A 27,371-nucleotide genomic window follows, 5' to 3' on the forward strand; every position below is an offset into this window, starting at 1 on the left:
ACTTTAAAAAAGAGACATTTCTGGAGGTCTCTGAGGAGGAAGTAGGGAAGGACCAGCATTCTGTTGGCCACAGAGTAGGTATCAGTTTGCCTGTTAGGTAAAAGTTGTTTTAAACACCAGTGTGAGCCTTCCAGGTGCAGATCCATTAGAGCATCACTTTCTATTCTGACTCACTCTTCTGAAGTTTCAATCATACACGTATCAGTTGTCTTCTTCCAGATTTTAGACTTGGCGTGGGGAAGGGAACTATCTTATTGCTGCTGGGCCCCCGTGAGCAGCCCCCCTGACACAAGGGAAATGTGGAGAGGAATGAAAACAGTGGAGGTTCTAGGGGCACCCAGGGGCCTAGCCTTCTCAGGGTCAGGCGGTGACTTCGTGATGTGTTCTTAATTTTAATAAAACCCAGTTGAAGATGAAAGAAGCCTTTTACTGATTGGTTTTGCAAAACGTCATCATCCGTCTGATTAATATAAAGACATGTCCTTATCTCCAAACATTTTGACATATCCTGGAAGAAGCAACTACCTGGACATAATCTGTATACAACCAGAGCCTGATGTAAATACTAAGGTTATTGAGTGACCTCCCAAAGGATACCTTTATAGATACTTATACATGTTGGAAAATGCCTATGAAAAGACTCTCCTTTTCTTCAGTTTCAGTACTTGTACACCAGCTGACAGGAAAGGAGAGGAGACACTCCCCACATCCTCTCCTTCTTTCAGAGCTGCTCAAGATTTAACTACATGGTGAGACTTTCCTTCTCTTTCTGGGGATGCTAGGGTTAGAGACTTGGAAAACATCTGAGCTATTTCCATTTAAGATAACGCTAGTGATTTCCAGAGATGTCACTCTAAAACACAGACAGGAAGGCGAGGGCATCGGTAGGTTTCAATGATCAAGGTAAATTTAAATATGAAAAAAGGTCTTAAACTTTTAATAAGAAAGAATGAGAAGAAATCAACTCTTTTTATTTATTGATTTGGTTGATTTTCATTTAACCATTGAGACCATGAGCATAAGTTTGTTCAGCCCAAGTTAAGGACTTTAGTTTCTTAGGAGAATGCAGATCCCTGAGCTGGACAGAAGGGACCAGAAAGCCTGGGGGACAGCACTGGCACTTTTATTATCTATCTATCTATCTATCTATCTATCTAATGTTTATTTATTTTTGAGAGATAGAGTGTGAGTGGTGGAGGGGCAGAGAGAGAGGGAGACACAGAATCTGAAGCAGGCTCCAGGCTCTGAGCCATCAGCACAGAGCCCGATGTGGGACTTGAACTCATGGACCAGACAGCGAGATCATGACCTGAGCTGAAGTTGGATGCTCAACCAAGTGAGCCACCCAGGTGCCCCTAAAAATTTTAATTAAAAAAAAATTTTCCATTTGCAACTACATGGATGGAACTAGAGGGTATTATGCTAAGCGAAATTAGTCAGAGAAAGACAAATATCGTATGACTTCACTCATATGAGGACTTTAAGATACAAAACAGATGAACATAAGGGAAGGGAAGCAAAAATAATATAAAAACAGGGAGGGGGACAAAACATAAGAGACTCTTAAATATGGAGAACAAACAGAGGGTTACTGGAGGGGTTGTGGGAAGGGGGATGGGCTAAACGGGTAAGAGGCATTAAGGAATCTACCCCTGAAATCATTGTTGCACTATATGCTAACTAATTTGGATGTAAATTAAAAAAAAATAAAATAAAAAAAAATTTTTGAGAGAGAGAGTGTGTGTGTGTGCATGAGTAGTGGAGAGGCAGAGGGAGAGAGAGAGAATCTTAAGCAGGCTCCGTGCCTGGCACAGTGCCTGACATGGGGCTCAATCTCACAACCATGAGATCACGACCTGAGCCAAAATCAAGAGTCAGATGCTTAACTGACTGAGCCACCCAGGCGCCCCTGATTTCTATGGTTTTATCTTGATTCTTCAACTATATTAAAGCTCTTTGAAGGAAATGATCTTGCTTAATATTTTTAACTTAAGCCCCCAAAGAAGCGGCCTATGAAAGGGTCATGTGTTCCCTTCTCTGCTTCTATGAACCATTTTACTTAAGCCACCCTGTCGTTTTGAATATCTGCTTTAAACACACCACACAAACACACCCCAACTCCTCTGAAGGTAATTCTGTATTTCTTTGTACCTTATTCCAGTGTCTCGCATCTTACGCTGTCCTTTAATATAGCTGAAATCCCTCACATGTAGCAGGGATACTATTTCTTCTGTTCTGTGAGTGAGAACATCTGGTCAACATTTACTGTAACAGCCTTTAGGTGGCACGAAGATCCTTTGTTAAACAGAACTTTGAAAGGTCATCGCAGTTCTATGAGCATCTTGTAAATCTGATGGATTTAACTCACCCCCAAAATCTGCAGAGTTACAAAATGTGTGCTTCAAGCATCTTTTAGTACCCTACCGGTTTCCCCAAACTCTGAAGCTCTTACCCTAAATCCTGGTGTTCTACATTCCTGATCTTCCTGCCTTCCTGTCGTAGGTCACAGTTCAATTCCTGGGCTACTACAGCTTCTTTAGGGAGAAAGAAAATTCTCACACAGTCTACGGTGTCTACTTGGAAGGAAGAAGGGCTGTGCAGACATGAAAACGGCCCTCGTGCTACTTACTGGGCACGAGGCAAGACCCTTAAGCATCCTGTCTTTTAGTAACTTGTCTGTTCTCCCTAGCCTTCTCTTTTTGTAACTAATAAGACAAAAGTAATAGATACGTTGGGGGGTGTCAGAGGCCTCTCTGGACAGATCTCTGAAGTGACTTTGCACACGTAATTCCACTGCAATCCATGTCACTTAACATGGCCCAGCGAACATGTGTGTGGCCGCTGCTCCCAGAAACCCGCTCTGCCCTACTCCGTTCTGGCTGCTGGTGCCACCTCCGTGAATGGTATCACCTCTACACTGTCTTTAGGAAGACTAACTTGTCATCTGCTTTTGCAAATAAAGAATTAAAAGAGAAATCTATAGAACAAGAATGAAGACTCAGAAATAATGAATCAGAAAAAATGAGTAGCAATAATATTTAATACTCTCCTTTAGAAAGCAGAAGATGAAATGAAATAGTTGTTACTTCAACTGTAATTGTGACCTTCTGTATCCTTCCTTTGATTTTCTTCTAAACACAGGAATCTTTTGTTGGCTAAATCCCAGCATTTTTTTTTTTTTTTTTAACCCCTGGGCCAACTTTTTGGCTTGCTTGAGAACAGCTGCCGGTATTTCTTTTTGCTGCCAGTCAGTCAAAAAATGTGCTCACGTTGGAGGCCTGGCTCCGTCCCACCCAGGGTGCTGAATGCATTAACTTTTTCACACACAGTCTTTGCCAGGCTGCACACAGAAGTCCATCTCAGACAGTAAAGCTCACTGAATCATCAGCTAGCTTGGAGTTGGTGCCAATGTCGGTTAGAGAGACTGTCAACATATTTTAGGAGTCTATGTCAAAGTGATAAATTTTACTATATGCACCAAGTTAATAGGAAAAAGAACACTTCTGAAATATCAGGAAACCAAAAGTGCCATTATTTAGCTGCTCCACTCTTGAAAGCAAAAACAACCCAACCCTCCATCTAGCCTGTGATTTGGTTAAAAACCAAAACAAACAAGAATGTAAACATAAGGTATTAACTGATTACTGCCAACAATTTTATTTCACTTTCTTTGTGCTTCTAAGGGCAGCTTTTTTCTATTGACATCCACACACCACTCCAATGCCTGGATCTGATCCATTTTATTAAGAAATTCCTGAATCAATGTCCTGGTTTACAGCGTGTCCAACCAAGAATCCAGGTGTTCTCACCCTAAGAAGGGTGTCTTTCAAAAGCGTCTGCTTGTACAACTGCACACCCAACAGAAATGTCACGGACACCCCAACAATAGAGCTGCAACCTGAAGCAGTTTGGTGACATTCCAAGTTTTTGAATGGAATGTGAATCCATTAAGATTATTAGGTAACTTTACTGATATCCTCCAATTTGTGCCAAGTGTTAAAGCTGCCAAAGAAAAGACAGAATAAAAACTGACTCTTGGATCCCAACTCTGAGTATTTTGGTATAGAAACTATATTTTCTTGTAACTCATTTAAAAAACACACCATGATTTCACTGTTTTAATTGCAATCTCAGTTTTCAGGAAGCAAAGAGAAACAAGATACATAATCGATGTTTCTCTTCCGTTCGGCTTTCAGCCTAAATGGTCCTGTGCTTTTATTGGCAAAGCAGGGCAGGTAATAACAGTGAACAAGAAACCTATTCTAAGAAGAACTGGCTCAAGTGAAGTACCACTACATCATGAGTGACTCAACCATCTCCTCAAGAGTGATTTACTCTGCAACGATGAAGCCATGCTAATTGGACAATGGCCTGCTGCCAGCTCATGTTGGCATGACCTACAATACCCTTGGCTGACTGCCATTGTGTTTCTCTAGCACACTTTTTTTTTTTTTTTTTTTTTTTTTTTGGTAATCTGGATGGGAAGTGGAAATAATTTTTAAAAACTCTCCCAAGTGCTATTTAACTTCTTATCATGAATTAAAAGTTTAATTAAGAACCCTGTTAAAGGCTCAGGTTCTATGATTAAATATGACAAAATAATAGTTATGATTACTGATCAAGTGAGGAACTTTACAGCTCTGAACTTTGTCTTTAAAGCTATTATTAATTTTAATTGAAATAGCTAAGAGACTCCATAATAGGGGAAAGAAAGAATCGTAAGGGACATTTAATTCATATATACAGAAGAGTTTTAAAACGAATAGGTATGCGGGTAACAATTTTATAAAATGTAATGCAAACAACTTTACTGTCAGAGGCTTTGTTTGAATCCATTAAAAAATGTTAACTACTGCGGTCATCTCATATAGCAATAAATAGGTAGAGTGAAAAGAATCCTTAAACTGGCTTTGAAATCAGGTCACTTAAAAATAATTTTTAAATATGTCTTAGTTTTTGTCAACTCAACTCCTTCTACTATGCCAAAATAGGAGCACGATTCTGCTAAGTTTCTTTAAATAGGACTTACTGGCCTCAGGATTTAAAAAATGTAAGAGGTTTGGAAACAGCTTATGCATTTCAGTTTTAAAATTAGCTATTGCTGTGGCTATTTTCACACCAGATTTCCCTCCCTCTGTATCAGCACCATTGAGCAGCCTTTGGAGATGGAATCACAATAGTATTAGCTCTTCTTTTCATGGCTTTGCTTTATTACACCCCCATTTGAGACTGAGGCCCAGATTTCAGGGCTGGAAGTCACCTTTACGTTACTATAAATAAGTTCTGCCTTCAGGCATTTCAAAATTATCAGCATGATTCTGGGACTTGAAAACTTCTTACTTGCCAGCAAGTAGTTACCTGGAATATTTTGACTTATTATTTATTTGCTTTTTTTTTCATCTGCTGCCAAGTCTCACTAACGCAACTTGGAAAATTGCACCACAGCTTTTAATGAGGATTCTGAGGTAAGAGCCATTTCATCAGAGAAGACTCTGCTTTCCTTTTATGGGAATAACAACACCTCCTGTTTATATAGCACCATCCTTCCAAGAAGTGTAACATACCACATTTCATTAATCTGAACAGCAGCCCCACAAGTCAAGCTGGTAACCAGTATCGTTACTCCCTACAAACTCATGTTGAAAATGAGGTCATGAAATGCAACTGTTTTTTTCAAAATCCCAAGACCTTCTGAAACGGAGAGCAATAATCTGAATCTTCTGTGATTTGCTTGTGTTCCAGGCTATCAAACAGCCCTGTGGTTCTACAGCTCTTAACTGTCATCTTCTGTGAACTGTTGTAATACCATTTCTGAAAAGTCCGAGAATTCATGAAGGTGAGTATGAGAAGTGAGCTCGTTCCTCTTGGTGAAATTCTACGGTTCTTCCTTTTCCCGACTGGTGTGACTCCCACGGCCTTTCTCTACCTTTCAATCCAAACATCTCTCCTCTCTTTCTGACTAGTAGGATGTATTCTGTCAGACTTCAGAGATCATTCAGTTCAACTTCATCATTTTCAGGTAAGGATGTGCCTTGCTAAGTTGAGTCTGCCCACTTGGTCGGTAGCTCCCATCCTCTTTAAAGTACCTAAGGGCATCTGTTTAGCAATTGGCCTTTATTATTAAGTTTTCTCTCTTTTGCAACATTCCCATCAGCCCAAATATTAATTAGGATGGGCTAGGCTCTGCTGAGGAAACAAACACCAAGTCTTAATGACTTAACATAAGGGTTTATTTCTCATTCACGTCAGAGTCTGATTTGAGTCAGATGGATCTTCTCCAACAGTGACTCAGGGATCTGGGCTGCAGTTCCAACATCTTGGCATTCTTAGAGTTCTTTGACACCAGTTAAATGGATGGGAAAGAACATGAAGAACTCATACCTACTTTTAACTGTCTCAGACCAGAAGGGACCCATGACTTCTACTCATATTTCTTTCGCTGCATCTAGTTACATAGCACTCCTGATTGTAAATTTGGTCTTCCTATGCGTCCGGGAAAGAAAGGAAAATTGACTGATCATCTTTACCGCAGAGTGCAAACATGCTGGGATTCCTTCCTACTTAAAACACACACACACACACACACACACACACACACACACACACCCCAAATAAAGCCTTCAACACCATTTACCTCCAGCTGCTGGCCCATTTCTCTGCTCCCTATAACTAGAAAGGCCTAAAAAATGTAGCCTGCACTAGCTTTTTCAAATTCCTCTCTTCCAATTCTCTTCAGAACATAATCACATTGGATTTTGATCCCTCTGTTCCCTCAAAATGCTCAATGAAATCATAAATGGCTTCCAGACTGCTAGGTGGTCAATTTTCAGCCTTCATCTTAGCTGACTATTGGCATCATTTGACAAAGTTGATTACTCTCTCCTCCTTGAAATGCTTTCTTTATCTGGCTTCCAGCATACTATATATGTCTGCTTTTCCTTCTATCTTAATGTTTATTCCTTCTGGTCTACTATGCTGACTCCTCTTTCTCTCTCTGACTTCTTGATTCTAGAAAGCCCCAAGGCTCAATCCTGGTACCTCTTTGTTTTTCCTTCCCTATCTACACTGGTTCCCTTGGTGATTGTATTTTGTCTTGTGGCTTTCAATATCACCAATAATCTCGTATTAAAACTTCTATGTCTAGGCTGGAGTTGTCCCATGAATTCCAACCATGATATCCTACCGTATACTAGACATCTCTACTTTGATGTTAACACACATCTCAAACTTAATGTGTATGGAACAGAACTCCTATTCCCATTCCTACCACTTGAAACCTACTCCTTCCAGTCTTCACCAATTCCAGTTAATGGCAACTCCATTCTTTCAACAGTTCAAACCCCAAACCTTGGAGTTATCTTTAACTCCTTTCTTTTCTTTCCATCCTATATCCATTCTCTAAGGGAATCCCATTATCTCTTCCTTAAAAATATCACCAGGATCTGACATGGATCATCACTACTAGTATCATTCTGATTTAAGCCAATGTGTTGTGCCTGGGTTGTTGCCTTAGCATCTTGCTTTTGCCTTTGCCCTCTCTTTTAATCTATATTCATATAGCAGTCAGGGTGATCTCCTGTGAAACCCTCCAATGGCCTCCCAACTCATTCCAAGAAAAGGTGATGTATCTAAGAGGTGCACAGCCTGGCACTGTTACTGGACAGGCCTCCTTCCACTCTACCACTTGCTTATTCTGTTACTTTATGTAAATCATGCCAAGCCCATTCCAGCCTCTGGGCCCTTCCCTTGCTATTCCTTCTGTCTAGATCACCCAGATGTCAGCATGGCTGGCTCTCTCACCTCCTTCAAGTCTTTACTCAAAGTCATCCCCTCTAAAAAATTCCTTTTTTGACCATCTTTATCTATCTATCTATCTATCTATCTATCTATCTATCTACTTACCCACCTACCTATTTATCTATCTACTTATTGAGTATAGTTGACACACAATGTTACATTAGTTTCAGGTGTACAACATGATGATTCAACAAGTTCATACACTATACTACGTTCACCACAAGTGTGGCTACCATCTGTCGTAATGCAATGCTATTGCAATGTCATTGTTGGCCACTATATTTAAAATTGCAGTGCTCTGACACTCCTTAACATCCTTCTGTTTTATTTTCCTTAATAGTATCTACCCAAGTACATATTATATTTACTTATTTTCCGTCTCTTTTCCTTCTCCCTCACTGGAATATAAACTCAGTTTTGTTCACTAAGTTTACTCAATAGCTAGAACAGTGCTTCCTGGTAAATAATAGGGCCCTGATAAATATTTGTTCAATGAATGAAAAGATGAGTGTGGAAACAGAAGCCCAAAGAGGCTGACTGGTTTGGTAAAGACCTTACATGAAGTTAGTGAAAAGGTTCAGACTGTGGTTTTTCCAGATCCTCAGGGCTGATGTTGCTTAAATCTAAAACTTTTCCTATTACTCTTCTTCAGAGGTTTGTCCAGGTAGTGAATGGGGTGAGGCTATAGGGCTGGCTCCGTGCTCTGGGGTGGGTGAGTGTTTTATTCTTCTTATCCTGGTCACATACCTCAATTACTGTTTCCCATCAATTCTCACCTCCCCCAAAGTTACAGTCAGACTAAGAATGCTGTTGACATCCTGTGCTATAGTGTTAAATACTTTCTGTAGTATTACACACTGAAAAGACTGTCCAAAGATAATCATGACTATCTTATTGCTTCTTTAAAAGACTGGACCTAAGCCATCCCAGATACATTAACAGCTTTCATCTCCTCTAAAAACTTTCAGACAAGAAGATTCCATAGTTTCCTTATTGTTCTCTGTACTAGGCAATACTACTGCAAAAACATTCTTTATTGTGCCCTGTGGTTAAGACTTAACAACAAATACCTTTGCTTCAGAATCCTTCTGGGTCAGTTTTCCTTTTTGTTTAGCCCTGAAAAAAATGAGATCTGCCCTAAAATGTTGAGAGGGAGGGAGATGGGGGGAGAGAGAGAGAGACTGAGAGAGAGAGAGAGAGAGAGAGAGAGAGAGAGAGAGAGAAGTGAAAGAGAGAGAAGGCAAAAGACAGAGATGGAAAGTGAATGAACCAAAGTCTGAGATATACTTATACCTAGGAAAGCATATGGTCTTCCTGAAAGGGCATACTGACCCCTACCCAATAGCTATTCTCTGCATGAACCTTTCCTCCTCTCTAGAGAGTGAAAAACACCATGGGTAGTAAACCCAAAGAAAAGTGGTGGCGTTTTGGCAATAACCTTTTTTCCTCCCCTTGTTTTAAAAATATTTATTTATTTTTTTACAAATAAAAATTATATATACTTAAGGTATATAATGTGACATTTATACACACACATACACACTGTGAAATGATCACCATAATCAAGCTAATTAACATATCTGTCACCTCGCATGCTTATCATTTGTGTGTGTGTATGTGTGTAGTGAGAACAATTGAGATCTATTATCTTAGCAAATTTCAATTATATAATACATTATTATTAACTGGTCACCATGCTATATATTAGGTTTCCAGAACTTACTCATCTTATAACTGAAAGTCTGTACCATTTGATCAAAATTTCCACTTTTTCCCTCCCACCTCCCCAAGCTTCTGATAACCACCATTTACTCTCTGTTAACTATCCTTTGACTTTTTTTTTTTTTTTAGATGCCACATATAGTGATATCCTGCAATATTTGTCTTTCTATGTCTGGCTTTCACTTAGCATAATGTCCTCCAGGTTTACTCATGTTGTGGCAAACAGCAGGATTTCTTTCCTTTTTGAGACTGAATAAGACACATGCATACCACCTTCTCTTTATCCAGTCATCTGTCAATAGACAAGTTGTTTTCACATCTTGACTGTTGTGAATAATGCTGCAGTGAACATGGGAGTGCAGATATCTCCTCGAGATAGTGATTATATTTCTTTAAGATATATATGCAAAAGTGGGATTGCTGGATCACATTGTAGTTCTATTTTTAGTGTTTTGAGGAACCTCCATCCTATCTTCCACAGTGGCTGCACCAATTTACATTTCCACCAGCAGTGCAAAAGGGTTCTCTTTTCTCCACATCCTCACCCATACTTGTTACCTTTTGACTTTTTGATAATAGACCTTGGCAATAACCTCTTAACAGCCGCTCTTCCTCTGGCATTCTGGGAGGGAGCCAAGCAGCCCCATAAGGGCAGGGTTGATATGCAAACCCACAGTGGGTTCCATGTCTTCCCAGGAAGCACACCCCATCCCTGCCCTCTGTACTTGACATGCCATAAGACTGAACTTCATGACTGTGATGCCATCCAGCATGGTTGGCATCCAGCCCAAAATGGTCTCCAGGACTACAGCTAAGGAGGTGTTTGTTGAGCCAGCTTTAATACTAATGAGCAGTGGAGTAATGGCCTTGCAATGCTTGGCACATCGACCACTTTCTCTTCATCTGTAAGCACAAAATACACTTACTAATTATAAATTAAATGATCTGTTTTATTATTTAACTAAAGTACTAAGTACAATGCCTTATGTTCTACTATTTGCTGATACACATTCTTGGGTGTGTTTTTCAAAAGGGAGCCAACACTCAAGTCATGTAAACTCTAGGGACTATCTGTCATTCCATTTTTAGAAAAAAAAAACAGAAAAGAAAAAGAGAAGAGCAAGACATTTCAATTACTTCTTGACTTCCAGAAGGAGACCTCTATTTTTGTTTCTCACCCTTTTATTTTAGAGGCTATACTGGGTACTGTGAGTGGCTCTAATTTGCTGGTAATCACATTGCCCATCAGGAGTCACGTTTTTGGGGTAGAACTGCACAACTGGACAACCAGAGACCAGAGCTGGCTTTGACCTAGACTGACCATGTAGAGGAGAGGGAGGGGCAGCAGTATGTATCTGGAAGTTTTGTAGTCCAAAAAAGAGCTTTCAGGCACGGCCATGAGGGGTGCCTGAGAAGCACAGAGGCTGGCTGGTCAGGAAGTGTAAGGTGGGCCGAGTGTGAACAAGGCTGGGACAGACCAGAAGTTGATTTGAACTTGGGGACAGGATTATGATGAGGTTTAAAAATTTCCAAGGAGCTAACAAAAAAAAATTTTTTTTAATGTTTATTTACTTTTGACAGAAAGAGACAGAGCATGAGCAGGAGGGGCAGAGAGAGAAAGAGTCGCAGAATCTGAAGCAGGCTCCACGCCCTGAGCTGTCAGCACAGAGCCTGATGTGGGGCACGAACCCATGAACCATGAGATCATGACTTGAGACGAAGTTGGATGTTTAACTGACTGAGCCACCCAGGTGCCCCTCAAATGTTTTTTCTTACGTTATATGAACCAAATGCCAATTAGTTCCAAGCAACTACTTTCCAAGGTAATGTTTGGAATGTTTGCTTATTCGTTACTTAATTCAAATTCTAAAGTCATTCACTGAACCAAGTGGACAATGACTATAGAGCCTGCAAGGACATTTCAGTGTGCACATAGGGAAGAAAAACAATGCTTAGCACTTGGGGCCACAGGAGGGTGCTCTGAGCAGAGGGAGCGGGCTCTTTTGGAAGGAGGCGTTAGGAACAATTATAGACCCACAAAGGAAAATGCCAACTGTGGCTGGCTTGCCTGCCCTATCAGCAAGATACTCAAAGCTGGGTTACTGACAATATGAATCCATGTTTCATAGGAAGGAAAAAAAATCTAGTTATATCTGAAGGTTTCAGGTACATGAGCAACCAGAAGGTTTTAATGGTTTGGAAATGCAGATAATGTAGAAACAGTGATCATTTTCATGACTAAGAAGAAAGAAAATCAACACATAGCAAATTCCCACTTAGCTGGAATACAAACAATCAAAAAGGCCAAACAGCAGATTTTTGTGTGATGTCTATATAATGTACCTCTTGCTTTAAAGAGTCCCTAATACCAAGGAAATAAGTGATTATCAGGGATTTGATCTAAAGAAACTTAGTTATGCCATATGCATTTATATCCTGATTTCCTTTAAATTTTACTGTCTTGTTATTGTAATCTGATAAATAACTCAAGGATTTCAGAGTGTGAGGAGTTTTTATAGGTAGAAACCGGAGCTCAGAGAGATTAAGTGACTGGATCAGGATCCCACAGCTAACCAGGGGCAGGCCAGGGCTTTTGGGCACAGTCAAGGAAGTCTCGAGATGGGGCTGTCAATGAAGAGAGACTAAATTACATAAAATATGATTTTCATTTATAAATATATTTTAATATAACCTTTTTCTTTAAAAATTTTTTTTTAACGTTTATTTATTTTTGAGACAGGGAGAGACAGAGCATGAACGGGGGAGGGTCAGAGAGAGAGGGAGACACAGAATCTGAAGCAGGCTCCAGGCTCTGAGCTGTTAGCACAGAGCCCGACGTGGGGCTCAAACTCACGGACCGTGAGATCATGACCTGAGCCGAAGTCGGACACTCAACTGACTGAGCCACCCAGGTGCCCCTTTAATATAACCTTTTTTTGAAAATCAGTAAAAAACATAAATGAAGTAGCTCTCAAAAAGATACAGATAATAAATAAACTATAAGCCACACCTTCTCCCCAAGACCATTCTGGATAACTGGAAGTTTCCCAAATATTTGCAGGGAAGTCCAGAGTTGGAATAAATTGCAAGGCATTCTTGGTGCCCATCTAGAGAAAAAAGAGTCTTACATTTGATGAATGCCTACTATGGGATAGAGACCATGCTGAGAAATTTTATGTTTATTGTCTCACCTAATGACAGGTTAAGTGTTCACCCAAATGACCTGGATGAGGAAACTCCAGCTCAGGATCACACCATTCCTTGGCCTTCCTCCATTACTTGGTACATAAACTTCCCTCCCTACACCAGTCCCAATTACCAATTTGTCCTTTTGCTTCTAGTATTGGGATCTTTCTACTTAAGATTTCTTAGGGGTGTGAAGAGTGATACTGGAGCCTTTCATGTGGGTACATAAAAAAGAATACTAATGTGAAAATGTTGAGCGCTTATGCAATCCTTGCTATTAGCTGGCCACTCTCCTGCTCTGCAGGGTTAACAGCAGATGTTTAACAAGGGACTGGATCTGGTGACCACCCTCCCCTCCAAGCCTCCATGACTTGTTTGCATATTTGTTTCTTATGTTGAATTTGGATGCCTTTCTGTGGAGCAGGTGCTTGCTCCACTGCTTCCTAGTGTCTTATACACAACCTGCTTTTATTTATTTATATTATTTTCCAGGCCTCTGGAGGCATTTGGATTTGTGAGCCCTGGGATTTAATGCTAGTTTTACTCATTAGCACCTCACATCAGGGTCATAGGGTCTCTGGCTTCTTTCAGAGTTGCTGTGAAAAGCTGATGAGTTGCTGTGGGTCACTGCGCAACCCTGGAGCTCTGTTCGCATACGCTGTGGATTTGAGTTGTACCTTGGGAAATTGTGCAGTGCACAGCCTGGCCCTAGTGTTACATACTGTGTAGATGCACAAGGAAAGATTCTGGACCTGAACACAAAGTGTAAGGCTGCTCAGTGTTACCCTTCGTCCCATGTAAATGAAGGGGGGTCCTTGGGTGGCTCAGCTGGTTGAGTGACCAACTTCGGCTCAGGTCATGATCTCATTGTTTGTGGGTTCAAGCCCCACGTCATGCTGTGCACTGACAGCATGGAGCCTGCTTTGGATTCTCTGTCTCTTTCTCTCTCTCTCTGCCCCTCCTCCACTTGCGCATGTGTGCGTATGCTCTCTCTCCCTCTCTCTCAAAAACAAATAAACATCAAAAAAAAAAAAAAAAAACCAACAGGGGGAATCAGTTGGACTATGTCCAAATTACTCCCACAAAAAAAATTAAAAAAAAAAAGACTATAGAAATAGAGGAATTGTATCCACAGTTCGAAGGGTGACCAATTTAATATTCTGTCATTATGAAGCCCATCTTTTGAGTTCGTCCAGCTTAGGCTGTCCAGCTGAATGAATGTCAACTCTCAACAGAATGAGTCCAGCTACTAGTGTCCCTAAAGTACAGACATAACTGTGCTCACTGAAGTAATTAAGAAACATGAGTAGGGTATTTTCAACAATGGTGAGAAAAGCAAGTTTACACTTCTTAGAATCCTACTATATTAACTGTGAAAATTACTGACTCCTTTAACTTTTCCCCCAAGCAAGGAATGCGCTGTGAATACTTTCATTCTTTTACTCTCAAGGGAAATCAAGTGCTCCTTCAACCATCTGAAAGAGAAAAATCATAGCCACAAGTCCCAGTGACTCAGATCGCACATCCAGGACTGTAACAAACTTTGGCTATACTACTCAAAACCTGAAGAGTAAGTGAACTAGAAACTATGAATGACTGTGACATTCAGTTCCCTTCAAGAAAGACACTCTGCTCCTATTCATGCCTCTGAGATTTTAAATGCATCACATAGAAACTGGCTACGCCACAAACCTAACAGTGTTGGTGACTTGGACATCAAGCCCTTGGGCAGGAATGTGGGCCAGGGTCCACCTTCTAGCTCCTACTTAGACAACTGTCTACAAGTCAGTAAGCCTCCACGAGCAGCTGCACAAACAAAGCAAACTACTATACCTCCTCAGGCAAGCTGACCACCAAGTCATTTTTCGTCTGTCCAACCAGCGCCTGCCAGAAGTATTCACTGCATGCGGCCAGCACAGCCCGGTGGGCCCGGAACTCCTTCCTTTCCACGATCAGAGTCACGTCACAGAGAATATCCTTTTTCCGTTGGTCATTGAGGCCCAGGAGGATGTTGGTGCAGTGGACTGTGGACTCATACACATACATGGGGGAGTCAGGCTTCTCATCCACAGACATGCCGTTCACACCCTGAAAGAAAGAAAGGCTGGGTCAGCATAGCTACCTGAGTCGGATACAGAAGGTGAGAAGAACATCATGGTTCCTGTGTCTCACTGCCATGAGCTAGGCAAAAGGGAGAATTGTCCATTAGCATATTCATGATCAGCATAATGAGCTCACAAAACATATCTGGAAAGTCACATTCAACAGCTGACTTTTATACTTTCCACTTACTGGATCCTTTTACTTTATGGAAAACAAAGCCAAGTCTCTTAATAAAACACCCCAAACATTTAAAACACATACACACTCTAAAACTTGGTAGTTTTGATTTTGTTAGCCAACCGGAGAGGAACTTCCACATATGCATAGTCCCAATTCAAGTATTAATTGAGCTTTGTGTTAAGGGGAAATGAATCATTTTAAAGTATCTGCAATGCTCTCTTGATGAAGTACATGTAAGCTCCTAGGTTGATATTTGGCTAAGATGCCAAGCAGAATAGGTATCTGATCACAAGACACAATTTAACAAGTGAGGTAAACTGTATGTGTTCCAAAGTGTAGATATGGCCAGCTATTGCAATTGCCCTCTGCCACTTTAAGACAAAGCAGAGCGAACGTCATGCTACTGTTGCGCATGAAAATCTCTTGAAAAGAATTGTGTGTCATTATCCCAGCAGACTGGATATTCATCCTGATGAAGGAAACACAATATATCACATTAAGAGTCACAAGAAAGACGTATTCCACAGTGAAGATTACTTTTACAAAAGGGTTCTTTGCTGTAAGAAGTGTCCACTGATGCACTTTAAACAATAGTATCTGTAGCTAATTCGCATAACATAGTTTTTCAGTAATGTCTTCTACTAGTATGGATTCCAATAAAGTTTTACTTTCTTTTTGGCTTCATTCTTATTTCAATAACTTTAACACACAATAAACTACATGTATTTATAGTGGGTGGTTTGATAAGTTTGGCATATAGCCACAACCGTGAAACCATTAATCACGATCAAGAGAGGGAACATAGCCTTCACGACCAAAAAGTCTCTTTATGCCCCTGAATAGTCCCTCCCTCCCACCTCTCTGTGGTCCACCCCCTTGAAACAACAGTTTTGCTTTTTGACACTATATATTAGTTTGCATTTTCTGTATCTTATATAAATGGAATCATACAGCTTATATTCTTTTATGTCTGGCTTCTTTGACTCAGCATAGTTATTTTGCAATTCATCCATGTTGCTGCATGCATCAAACATTTGTTCCTTTATTGCTGAGTAGCGTTCCATCGTATGGATACAGCACAATTTTTTATCCATTCATCTACTGGCAGAAATTTGGATGTTTCCAGTTTGGGGCTATTACAAACAAAGCTGCTCTGAGTTAGTGTATAAATCTTTGTATGAACATGCTTTCATTTCTCTTGTGTAAATTCCTAGGGGTAAAATGGATGGATCATTTGGTATATGTCACTCTAACTTTTTTTTAAGTTTATTTATTTAATTTGAGAGACAATGAGCAGGGGTGAGGCAGAGAGAAAGGGTGGGGGTCAGAGGATCAGAAACAGGCTCCATGCTGACAGCACAGAGACCAATGCAGGGCTCAAACTCACAAACCGAGAGATTATGACCTGAGCCGAAGTCAGTTGCTTAACCCAATGAGCCACCCAGATGCTCCTGTAAGTCTATTAAAAAGTGACTGTCCCTGTTTTATACAGTGGTTGTATCATTTTGCATTTCCACAGCAGAGTATGAGAGTTCCATCCTTGTCGCCACTTGTTATACTCAGTCTTTCTAATTTTGGCCATTCTAATAAGTATTCTGTTATATCTCTTTGTGGTTTTAATTTGTTTTCCTCTAATGACTAAAGATGCTGAGCATCTTTCATGTGCTTATTTGTCATCAATTTACCTCCTCTGGAGAGATGTCTATTCAGATTATTTACCCATTTTCTATTGGGTTGTTTCCTTGTTACTGAGTTTTGAGCATTCATTATATATTCTGGATACAAGTCCTTTATCAGATATGTGATTTGAAAGTACTTTCTCCAAGCCTGTAGCTTGTCTTTTCTTTCTCTGAATAGTGTGTTTCAAAGAGCAGAAAGTCTTCATCTGAAGAAGACCAATCAAGCAATTTTTCTTTTATGGATCATGCTTTGGTGTCATATCTTAAAAAAAAAAAACTTGGCTTAAACCAAGGTCACATCTTCTGTACCTAATTTATACCTAATATATATATATATTTTTAATTTTTTAAATGTTTTATTTATTTTTGAGAGATAGAGAGAGACAGAGCATGAGTAGGGGAGGGGCAGAGAGAGACAGAGACACAGAATCTGAAGCAGGCTCCAGGCTCTGAGCTGTCAGCACAGAGTCCGATGTGAGATCATGACCTGAGCTGAAGTCAGACGCTTAACTGACTGAGCCACCCAGGTACCCCTATACCTAATATTTTTAATGCAATTACAAATAGTTTTGCTTTTTAGTTTAAATTCATGATTTTTCATTGCTAGTATAGAGTAATGCAAATGATTTTTGTGTATTGATCTTATATCCTGCAGCTTTGCCTAACTTATTAATTCTCATAGTCTTCTTTCTTTCTTTCTTTCTTTTTTTTTTGGTACATAACATAGATTTTCTACATAGAAAATTATGTTATCTGTGAATGAAGACATTTTACTTCCTTTCCAATGTGAATGATTTCAACGTCTTTTTCTTGCCTTACTGCATTGTCTAAAACCTCTAGTGCAATGTTGAATAGAAGCAGTAAGAGCAAACATCCTTGCTGATGTTAGGGGAACACTTTGTCCTTTCACTGTTATTTTTGATGGTAACTATAGGTGCTTCACAGACGCCCCTATTAAGTTAAGGAAGTTTCTTTCAATTCCTAGTTTGCTGGGAATTAAAAAAAAAAGATCAGGAATGGATGGTGGATTTTGTTAACTGTGTTTTCTGCATGTATTGAAGTAATCACATAGTTTTTCTTAAGATGTTAATATGAACAATATGATTGATTTGAGTATTAAATCAATCTTACATCTCTAAAATAAACTCCACTTGACCCTAATGTACTTGTCTTGCTATACATTGTTGGATTCATTTTTCTAACATTTTGCTAAGAATTTTTGCATCTATGCTCAGTAGGATATTAATCTGTAGTTTGCATATATATATTTTTTCTTAAAAAATTAATTTATTTAAATTCAACTTAGTTAACATACAGTGTAGTATTGGTTTCTCATATATATTTTTAATCAGGGTAATGCTGGTCTCACAAAATGAGTTGGAAAGTATTTCTTCCTCTTTAATTTTCTAGAAGAGTTCTTGTAGAATTGGTATCATTTCTTCCTTAAATATTTGGCAGAATTTACCTGTGAAGTCACCTTGACCTGGAATTTTAACTACAAATTCAATTAAAAAAATTGTCATATTCATTATCAAAAAGTTGTACATAATATTTCATTATTTTCCTTTTAATATCAGAATCTATATTGATGCTCACATTTCTGATATTGGGAATTTGTGTCACCTTTCTTTTCTGATCAGTTCAGCTAGAGGTTCATACACTGAATCAATATTCAAGGAACTAGTTTTTTGTTAAGTTGATTTTCTTTATTGTTCTGTTTTCTCTAACATTGATTTCTCCTCTCATTGTTGTATCATTTCTTCTGCTTACTTTAGGATTTAATTTGCTCTTCTATTTATATTACATTTATTATTTTTTAAATTTTATTTTAATTCCAGTATAGTTAACATACACTGTTACATTAGTTTCAGGTATAAAATATAGTTATTCAACAATTCTATACATTACTCAGTGCTCATCATGATAAGTGTACTCTTAATCCTCTTTACCTGTCTCACCCATTCCCCCTCTGATAACCATCAGTTTGTTCTCTATAGTTAGGCATCTGTTTTTTGGTTTGTCTCTTTTTTATTTTATTCATTTGTTTTGTTTCTTAAATTACACATATGAGTGAAATTATATGGTATTTCTTTCTCTGACTTATGTCACTTAGCATTATACTCTCTAGATCCATCCATGTTGTTGCAAATGGAAAGGTTTCATTTTTTTTTTTTATGGTTGAGTAGTATTTCATCACACACACACACCACATCTTCTTTATCCATTCATCTGTCAATGGACACTTGGGCTGCTTCCATAATTTGGCTATTGTAAATAGTGCTGCAATAAACATAGGGGGGCACATATCCTTTTGAATTAGTGTTTTAGTATTCTTTCAGTAAATACCCAGTAGTGGAATTACTGGACCATATGATAATTGTATTTTTAAATTTTTTACTAACCTCCATACTGTTTTCCACAGTGGCTATACCAGTTTGCATCCCCACCAGTAGTACATTAGGGTTTTTTTTTTTTCCACATCCTCCCTAACACTTGCTGTTTCTTGTGTTTTTGATTTTAGCCACTCTGACCGATGTGAGGTGTTATTCCATTGTAGTTTTGATTTGCATTTCCCTGATGATGAGTGATGTTGAGCATCTTTTCATGTCTGTTGGCCATCTGGATGTTTTTCAATAAATGTCTGTTCGTGTCTTTGGCCCATTTTTAAATCAGATTATTTGTTTTTTGGGCGTTGAGTTTTATAAGTTCTTTATATATTTCAGATACTAAGCCTTTATCAGATAAGTCATTTGAAAACATCTCTTATTCAGTAGATTGTCTTTTAGTGTTGTTGACTGTTTCTTTTCCTGTGCAGAAGTCTTTTATTTGGATTAGTCCCAATAGATTATTTTTGCTTTTGTTTCCCTTGCCTCAGGAGATATATCTAGAAAAATGTTGCTAAGGCTCATGTCAGAGAAATTACTGCCTGTGCTCTTTTCTAGGATTTTTATGGTTTCACGTCTCAAATTGAGGTCCTTAATCCATTGTGAGTTTATTTTTGTGTATGGTGTAAGGAAGTGGTCCAGTTTCATTCTTTTGCATGTAGCTGTTCAGTTTTCCCAATACCATCTATTGAAGAGACTTTTTCCCATTGCATATTCTTGCCTTCTTTGTCAAAGATTCATTAACCATTAATTTGCTTTTCTTTTCCTAGTTTCCAAAGGTGGAAGTTGAGATAATTAATCTGAGATCTGTCATCTTTTCTAATAAAAGCTTTAGTGCTATACATTTCACTCTAAGTAATGCTTTAGCAGCATCTCACAAATTTTGAAATGTTTTTATATTCATTAATTTTAAAAGCCTTCTAATTTTCCTTTTGATTTCTTCCTTGATGTATACATTATTTGAAAATGTTATTTAGGTTTCCAAATGTTTGAAGGAGATTTAAGATATCTTTCTCATACTGTTTTCTGATTTATTTATTAAAAAAATTTTTTTTAACATTTATTTTTGAGACAGAGAGAGACAGAGCATGAACGGGGGAGGGGCAGAGAGAGAGGGAGACACAGAATCGGAAGCAGGCTCCAGGCCCTGAGCCATCAGCCCAGATCCCGATGCGGGGCTCGAACTCACAGACCGCGAGATCGTGACCCGGGCTGAAGTCGGACGCTTAACCGACTGAGCCACCCAGGGGCCCCTGTTTTCTGATTTAATTCCCTTGTGGTCAGAGAACAAACTTTGAATGACTTCAATTCTTTTAACTTACGGACACTTGTTTTATATCCCAGAATATGGTCTATCTTGGTAAATATTCCATATGTATTTGGAAAAAAATGTGTGTTCTGCTGTTGTCTGGAGTGTTCTGTAAATGTCAACTAAGTAAAATTGTATGATATGTATTGTTCAAATCTTCTCTACCTTTGCTAATTTTCTGTCCATGGGTTCTATCAAGATATTGAGAAGAGGCACTGAAATATCTAACTATAATTGCGTATGTGCCTATCAGTTTTTGCTTCATGAAACTTAAAATCCTGTTATTAGATGCACACATGACTAGAGTTTTTATTTTCTCTTGATGTATTTATTCCTCTACCACAAAATGACCTTTTAATTCCTAGAAATATTATTTGCTTTGAAATCTAATTTGTCTGATATTAATATAGTCATTTCAGCTTTTTCTGATTAGTGATAGCATACTATGTCTTTCTCCCTTCTTATCTTTTTAACCTATTTGTGTCTTTATATTTAAAGTGTATTCCTTTCACAGTAATTTTCATCTCTGAAAACTGTGGTTGTCATCTCTAAAAATTCAGTATGGGTCTTTTTTAGATCTCCCATATCTCTACTTAAGATATTTAATCACTCATGGGGCACCTGGGTGGCTCAGTCAGTTCAGTGTCCAACTTCAGCTCAGGTCGTACTCAGGATTCATGAGTTCAAGCCCCACATCAGGCTTGCTGCTGTCACAGCACAGCCCACTTCAGATCCTCTGTCCCCCTCCCCTCTCTCTGCCCCTCCCCGGCTTGCGCTCTCTCAAAAATAAATAAAAATGTTTAAAAAAAGATATCCAATTACTCCTCTAACTTTTTGAACATTTGGAATACTGTTATAATAACTAATTCTGTTAATTCCAACATCTGTGTCAGTTCTGGTTTAGTTCTGATTGATTGATATTTCTCTTCATTATTAGTCATATTTCCCTGCTTTTGTGCATGCCTGGACAGTTTTGACTGAACGCCAGACATTGTGGATTTTACCTTGTTGGATGCTTGATGTTTGTGTGTTCTTATTAACATTCTTAAACTTTGTCCTTGGACTCAACCCCTTGAATTATGGGTTTTCTAGTCTGGCTGATAGGAATGTGTATTATTCCTGATCCTCTGTGAGCTCTGAGTACTGTTCCTTCTAATTGTTTTAGGTGACTGTTTTCCCATTTTTGGTATTTTTCTAACACACATATGCTAATGAGTACTCTGCAGAATATTTAAGGAAACCCTCTGCAGATCTCTGAAGTTTTCTCTCTGTGAAGCTCTCTCTTCTTTGCTACTCTGCTTTCCAAAGTATAGCCACCACACTCTCTCCAGACTATTAGTTCTGTCTCCTTAGCTCAGGAGTCAGTCAAGATCTTCTTTGGTTTCTCTTTCCCCTGTCATTGTCTGGAAACACTCTCAAAACAGTAAGCTGGGCTCAGCTTATTTTCCTTCTTTTAGAGATCAATGTCCTTTGTTGCTTTGTGTCCAATGTCTTGAAAAGCATTGTTTGATATATTTTATGTTTTATAGTTGCTTCAGGTGGGAGTAAATTTAGAAAATCTGGTACCTGTTATTCCCTCTTGGCTGGAAGTAAAAATCCTTGATTTAGTCTTTATGTTATAGGTACACCAAATATGTTACAGATAATAATTTATCACATTGCTAAACATACAGTGTAAACTTCACTTACTATAAATGAGGATTTGTAATACCTACAAAAATATTTCTGCAAAAAAGAAATTTTAGTTCTTTGTATTATAATAAAAGATGAACTATCTGTAAGCTTTATTTTCTGGAATCATTTTTTGTGCAATAAGCACAGCATTTTATTTATTATTATTTTTAAATGTTTATTTATTTTGAGAGAGCAAGCGAGAGAGAGAGTGAGCATGTGCATGCAAGGAGGGAGGGGCAGAGAAAGGGAGAGGGAGAGAATCCCAAGCAGGCTTCATGCTCAGTGTGGAGCCTGTGCAGGGCTGGATCTCACTACCACAAGATCATGACCTGAGCTGATATCAAGAGTCGGACACTTAACCAACTGAGCCACCTAGGCACCCCGAGAATAGCATTTTAAATGAGACAATTCAGTTACAATGACCATTAAGCCACGGAATAAACCTGAATTTACATGGCTTTTGTCTTTATGACTAGTTAATTGCTCCTAAATTCTTTTTTTAGTAAGAAGACAAATATTTCCTATCCTGGCTTCTTTTACATGAAATGCTTCCAGGATTTTCTTATCTCCCATATAGGGTCTCAAGTCTGCTTTATTTTCTCCATTCTTAGTTCTCAAATTATTACTCTTTTTCCAATCGCATTCAGTTTTCTCAATCAGTCTGTGGAAATTTGTTTATTTATTTACTCATTTAAATCACAATGGTTTACATATAGCAGGCAGTATTCAAAACTAGGTGGAAAAATTAATGTTCTACAATGTAAATGTTATACTCAATTCATAAGAAGGAGGAGATTTATAAGAGATAGTTCATTTTTCCAATCCATTTGTTGTGTAATTGATATTAATGCACTTAACACCAAGAAGCCAGAAGCTTGCTATAAAGGATTCAAAGTCTACACAAAATGAAAGAAAATCCAAAGAGAAATGAAAGTGAAGTGCAGTGGAAAGAGGAATATACCAGGGATCCAGGTCTTTTCATCTGGCTCTGGCACCGACCAGCTTTGTGGATTCTGGATAAACTGTCTAAATTTCTCTGGACCTGCTTCCATATTTGTAAAATGAAAAATCTGAACTAGAGGGTCAGCAAAGTTCTTACATATCTACAATTCTAGGAGTCTTAGAGTCTATAAAATACCGTATTGGTCACACAAAGTGGGTCACTGTTATTGTAGTTGAGAGAAGCTAGCTTTCTTTGACCTTATAAAGACCATTTATATACCTTCTTTTATTGTTGTTGATGTTGCATGGCTTAAAAAAAAAAACCTACCTCTGAAGAGGTGGTTACAGGGAATGGGGTAGACAATATGCAAGGAAAAAACAATGCCTTTTTGGAGAGAAGGAACCATAATCCCAACCCCTGCTCTCACAGGTTCCAAGTTAGGAAGGTCTGACTGGATACACCATGATATCCCTGAGTAAATGGAGGAGAACAAGTCCCTTGAGGTGAAATTACCTTTCAGAAATGGAGAATCCAAATCTAGGAAGACATTTAGTGCAACATGTAGAGCTGATGCTATTAGCTCTTTCAGTTCTGGACATCTTAGCCCATAGGTTTATTCTGGGAACCATGGCTGAGTAACGGAGTATAAACTAAAAGAATATGTCACCTGGGAACCCAAAGTGCAGTTTCACTGAGGTCCGAGTGGGGGCCTGACTGCTATAGAGCAGCACTGGGTAAGGGTCTACCCTACTAGGTGGGGAGAAGTCCTAAATAGTGGTGAAGCCAAGGCAGTGAGTGGACTCTCAGATTCCGTTTCACAAGCAAGATGGTTTCTTTCTGGCTTTAAGGCAGAGGGGGCTCATGAAATGACTCAATATCCTGCTAATAGGGCAGGTTTGGGAAAATAAAGGGGTTGTAGCAATTTATGCTCCCCGAGTCAATGAAGACGCTATGAACATGAACTGCTTTTTGGGTTAAACCTTCCAGAGAGTTTTAAGACACTTAAAACAGATTAGATCTGTTCGTTAAATGGTATAATCTAAAATCTATCATTCGCAGGAAGCTGTTGCTAGACTTTAACCTGTCTGAGGATTTTCATGCTTTTATTACATTATTCCTGGATAATCCTTCCTTATGCTATGCCAGCACCACTCTCTTCCTCTTGGCCTTTACATTCCTATTGGATCTTATCACACCCCTCACTGTTGGCCCCTCTTCAAGCATAATGGAACATACTGTTTCTTCTTCTTTTAGAAATCAGTCAGCCTTTCTCATCCTCCAGTTATCATGGGTGCTCTTCTAGGAACTCCCTCCAATTTGTTTTTGACTCACCAATACCAACCTGAATTCTGTTTCTCCTATCCCTGCATTATATCCCACTGAGTTTCTTTTTTTTTTTCGCTTGCCTTGCTAATATTAATTAAAAAACATCCCCCTGCCCCCAATGCAGCAAATCCTGAAATCTACAGCAGGACCCATGGGATCTAAGAATGAAATACTTTGTAGTGAGTAACTGAGCCCAGAATAGCATGTAGGAGTCTGACAGCCAGTCTTTACACTAAGCATTAGACAATGTGTTAAAGTGTGTAGACATTAGCTGAAATCAGATTGTAAGGAAGCTTTCCAAAGGTTCTGATTTGGGTTTTGGCTGGATCTCATTCTTCTTTCTGTAGGCCAAAAAACCCAGCTGCACATGTACATACACATATACCCCAATCATCTTATCATATGGTTCAGCAGTAAAAGTTAATTACTATTATTTTATCATAATATGCTCATTCCCTCAAAAAACTACACAGACCACAGCTCTCATCAGTCAACGATGTAATATTAATGAATACAGACTTGCTTATTCACTTACTCATTCAGTCTTCATTCATTATTGGTTCATATTCAGAAATCAAAACATCTAACACTTAGTTCTGAAGGTTAAAAGTATAAATTGAAAAACCAAGAAGAAAAAAAAACCTACAGTGGGAAATCTGAAAAGCTAAAATTCACAAAAAAGTAGTATGTTAGGTTTTTCAGACAACCTGTCATGTCTAGAATGGCTCAGATGAAAAGAAATGAATACACCTTGCAGGTAATGAAAAAGACCGAATTACAAACCATTTCACTTGAAATTCCAACCACATTTCCCATAGAAACAGGGCACTAAATAAATACTTTTGTGAATCAAACACTAAACTATTTAGTAATTGCTGACTAAATTCCTGCTCTTATCAAGCATGCTTTTTTTTTTTAAAAAGTTGTTTACAATGAAACTATAAGGGTTAGTTTTTATAAAAGAAAGTTATCAAGTCTATAGAAATTTTAGAGTGCGTAGTGCCATTAAAATTACTAAGTTATTGCTTTTGGACTGGAAACACTTTTCAATCTCATCAAGACTCAAACTTCTTACTTAAAGTGGAAAGCAATCCAATTTCAGTATTTTATAATGGAAAACTGGAGTGCCTGTCATTTAATGTCTCTAATGCCTTAGATAGCTAAAGTAAGGGCCTGACATTGAGCAGCTAAAACGTTCTGTGTTCTTTATTTACTCAAACACTCCATCTGCGTGTGTGCTCGTCAGTGCCAAGGGAACTGAAATTTAAGGCTGCTGTTAGAAGGAAGCACTTGCAATTGTATCATCAAATCCTTAATAGCTCTGAATGGTTTTTGTACTTCAACATAAACTTCCATCTTCTTTGACCTTTCAGGAGGAAGTTCAATTTACTGACATAGTTTGTGACAATGGTTTTTACTGTACAGCTGAAAGAAAAAAAAAAAAAAAAAAGAAACCAAAAAACATAAAGAGTTTAGGGACAGTTATAAGCCCCAATTTTGGAGTGATTTTTGTTGATGATGTTGTTGTTTCACTCATTTTTAAAAAACAGACCAAAATAAAAAATAACCCAAGCTTTCTAAATATCTAGTAATAAAACAGTGACAACTACTTGCACGTCTATATTTAAATGTGAACTATATGGAGAAGCAAGGTATGATACAGAGGCTGGGCTAGAAGAAGTATTGGAAGGCTGTATGTATTAACGTAAAGGTAATAAAGAATTAAAGATATTTTACACATCCACCAAACTGGAAAGAATTACAAAGTCTGGCAATTTCAAGTGTTTGTGAAGATGTAAAACAACAGGGACTCTCATATGTATGCACTGATTATGACCCAGTATTTCCATTTCCAGGTTACGCCTGAGACACTCCTGCACGTCTGTGACAGGAACTTTGTATAAGAGTGTTCACAGCAGCGTTCTTCAGCATTGCTCCCAACTGGAAACAGTATGATGTCTGTCAGTAGCTGAATGAACAAATACACTGAGGTATATTCATATATTCATATAATGGAAAGACACAAAGCAAGTTAGAGCCACATGCAACAACATGGATGAATCTCACTAATCTAATGTTGAAGACTGAGCTGGAGAAGCAACACACAAAATAATATACACAATTGGGTTCCATTTATATCAAGTTCAAAAATGGGCAAAACTTAAATATCTAGGTATACATATGTACGTGGTAAAACTATAAAGGAAAGACTCAGAACAGAAGTTCCATTTGTGGGGAGAGAGTTATAATTGGACAGTGGTACTGGGGGGAGGGGCTCAGGGGGCTGTCATAATGTTCTATCTCTTGACTTTGATATGCATTCACTTTGTGTTAAATTATGCATTTGTCTAATGCACTTTTCCATATCTACATTATATTTTGTAAGTAAAAAAGAAAACCCCACTCCAAATTAAAGATCGTAGGAAAGGATTAACAGTTCAAGTTACCTGCCTCACGTTCTACCACTTAATCATGAAAGCCCTACGGTGGGCTTTGGGCTTCAAATGAAAACACATAAAATCTGCAAAAATGGGCCAAATGTGGGGATGAGGCCCTTCAGGAGAAGGTGAGAAATCTGAGGTTGGCTTTTGCTTTCGAACAGGACTCTTTTCAGAGATCTTATGTTTCATCTTCTCTTGTGAAAACCAAATCACATCAATGCACTTCCATGTCCTTATCTATAAAATGAGGAAATGGACTAGGTGACCTGCAAAGTATTTCTAGTTCTAATTTCTATGGTTCTATAAAAGTACAAAAACTTTTGGAAAAACTTCAAACATGAGCTTCTCTAACTACAGTTCTTGAGAAGGCTATTTTTGAGAAGCTAGAGATGGTCAAAATAACAGCTGGCTGGAAGGGAGAAATGCCATCATGTAACTTCTGGGAGTCATGAAGCAGAGAGGAAGACTTGCCCAATAATGCGATGTGCAGGACAGGTTCTCAGAGGCTGTCTTAGATATATGGCTATGGAATCAAGGGTGGGGGGTGGTTCATCAACTCCTCCTGAGTCTCCACCCAGTGATGTCACGTGAGAGAACACTGTTTAGGGCCTCAGGGAAAGCTACAGT

General features: G+C 38.6%; 1 protein-coding gene across 1 annotated transcript in view; it reads right to left on the reverse strand.

Annotated features, from left to right (window-relative positions):
• The window catches only part of BACH2 (BTB domain and CNC homolog 2), a 354,231-nt gene that overhangs the window by 63,121 nt on the left and 263,739 nt on the right, over positions 1–27,371 (reverse strand). Inside the window, exon 4 of the mRNA XM_043591946.1 lies at positions 14,539–14,793. Within this exon, the coding sequence (XP_043447881.1) occupies positions 14,539–14,781 (243 nt within the window). The 5' untranslated portion in view covers positions 14,782–14,793. The remainder of the gene's footprint in view (positions 1–14,538; positions 14,794–27,371) is intronic.

This window comes from Prionailurus bengalensis, chromosome B2, assembly GCF_016509475.1.
Source record: "Prionailurus bengalensis isolate Pbe53 chromosome B2, Fcat_Pben_1.1_paternal_pri, whole genome shotgun sequence".
NCBI lineage: Eukaryota > Metazoa > Chordata > Mammalia > Carnivora > Felidae > Prionailurus > Prionailurus bengalensis.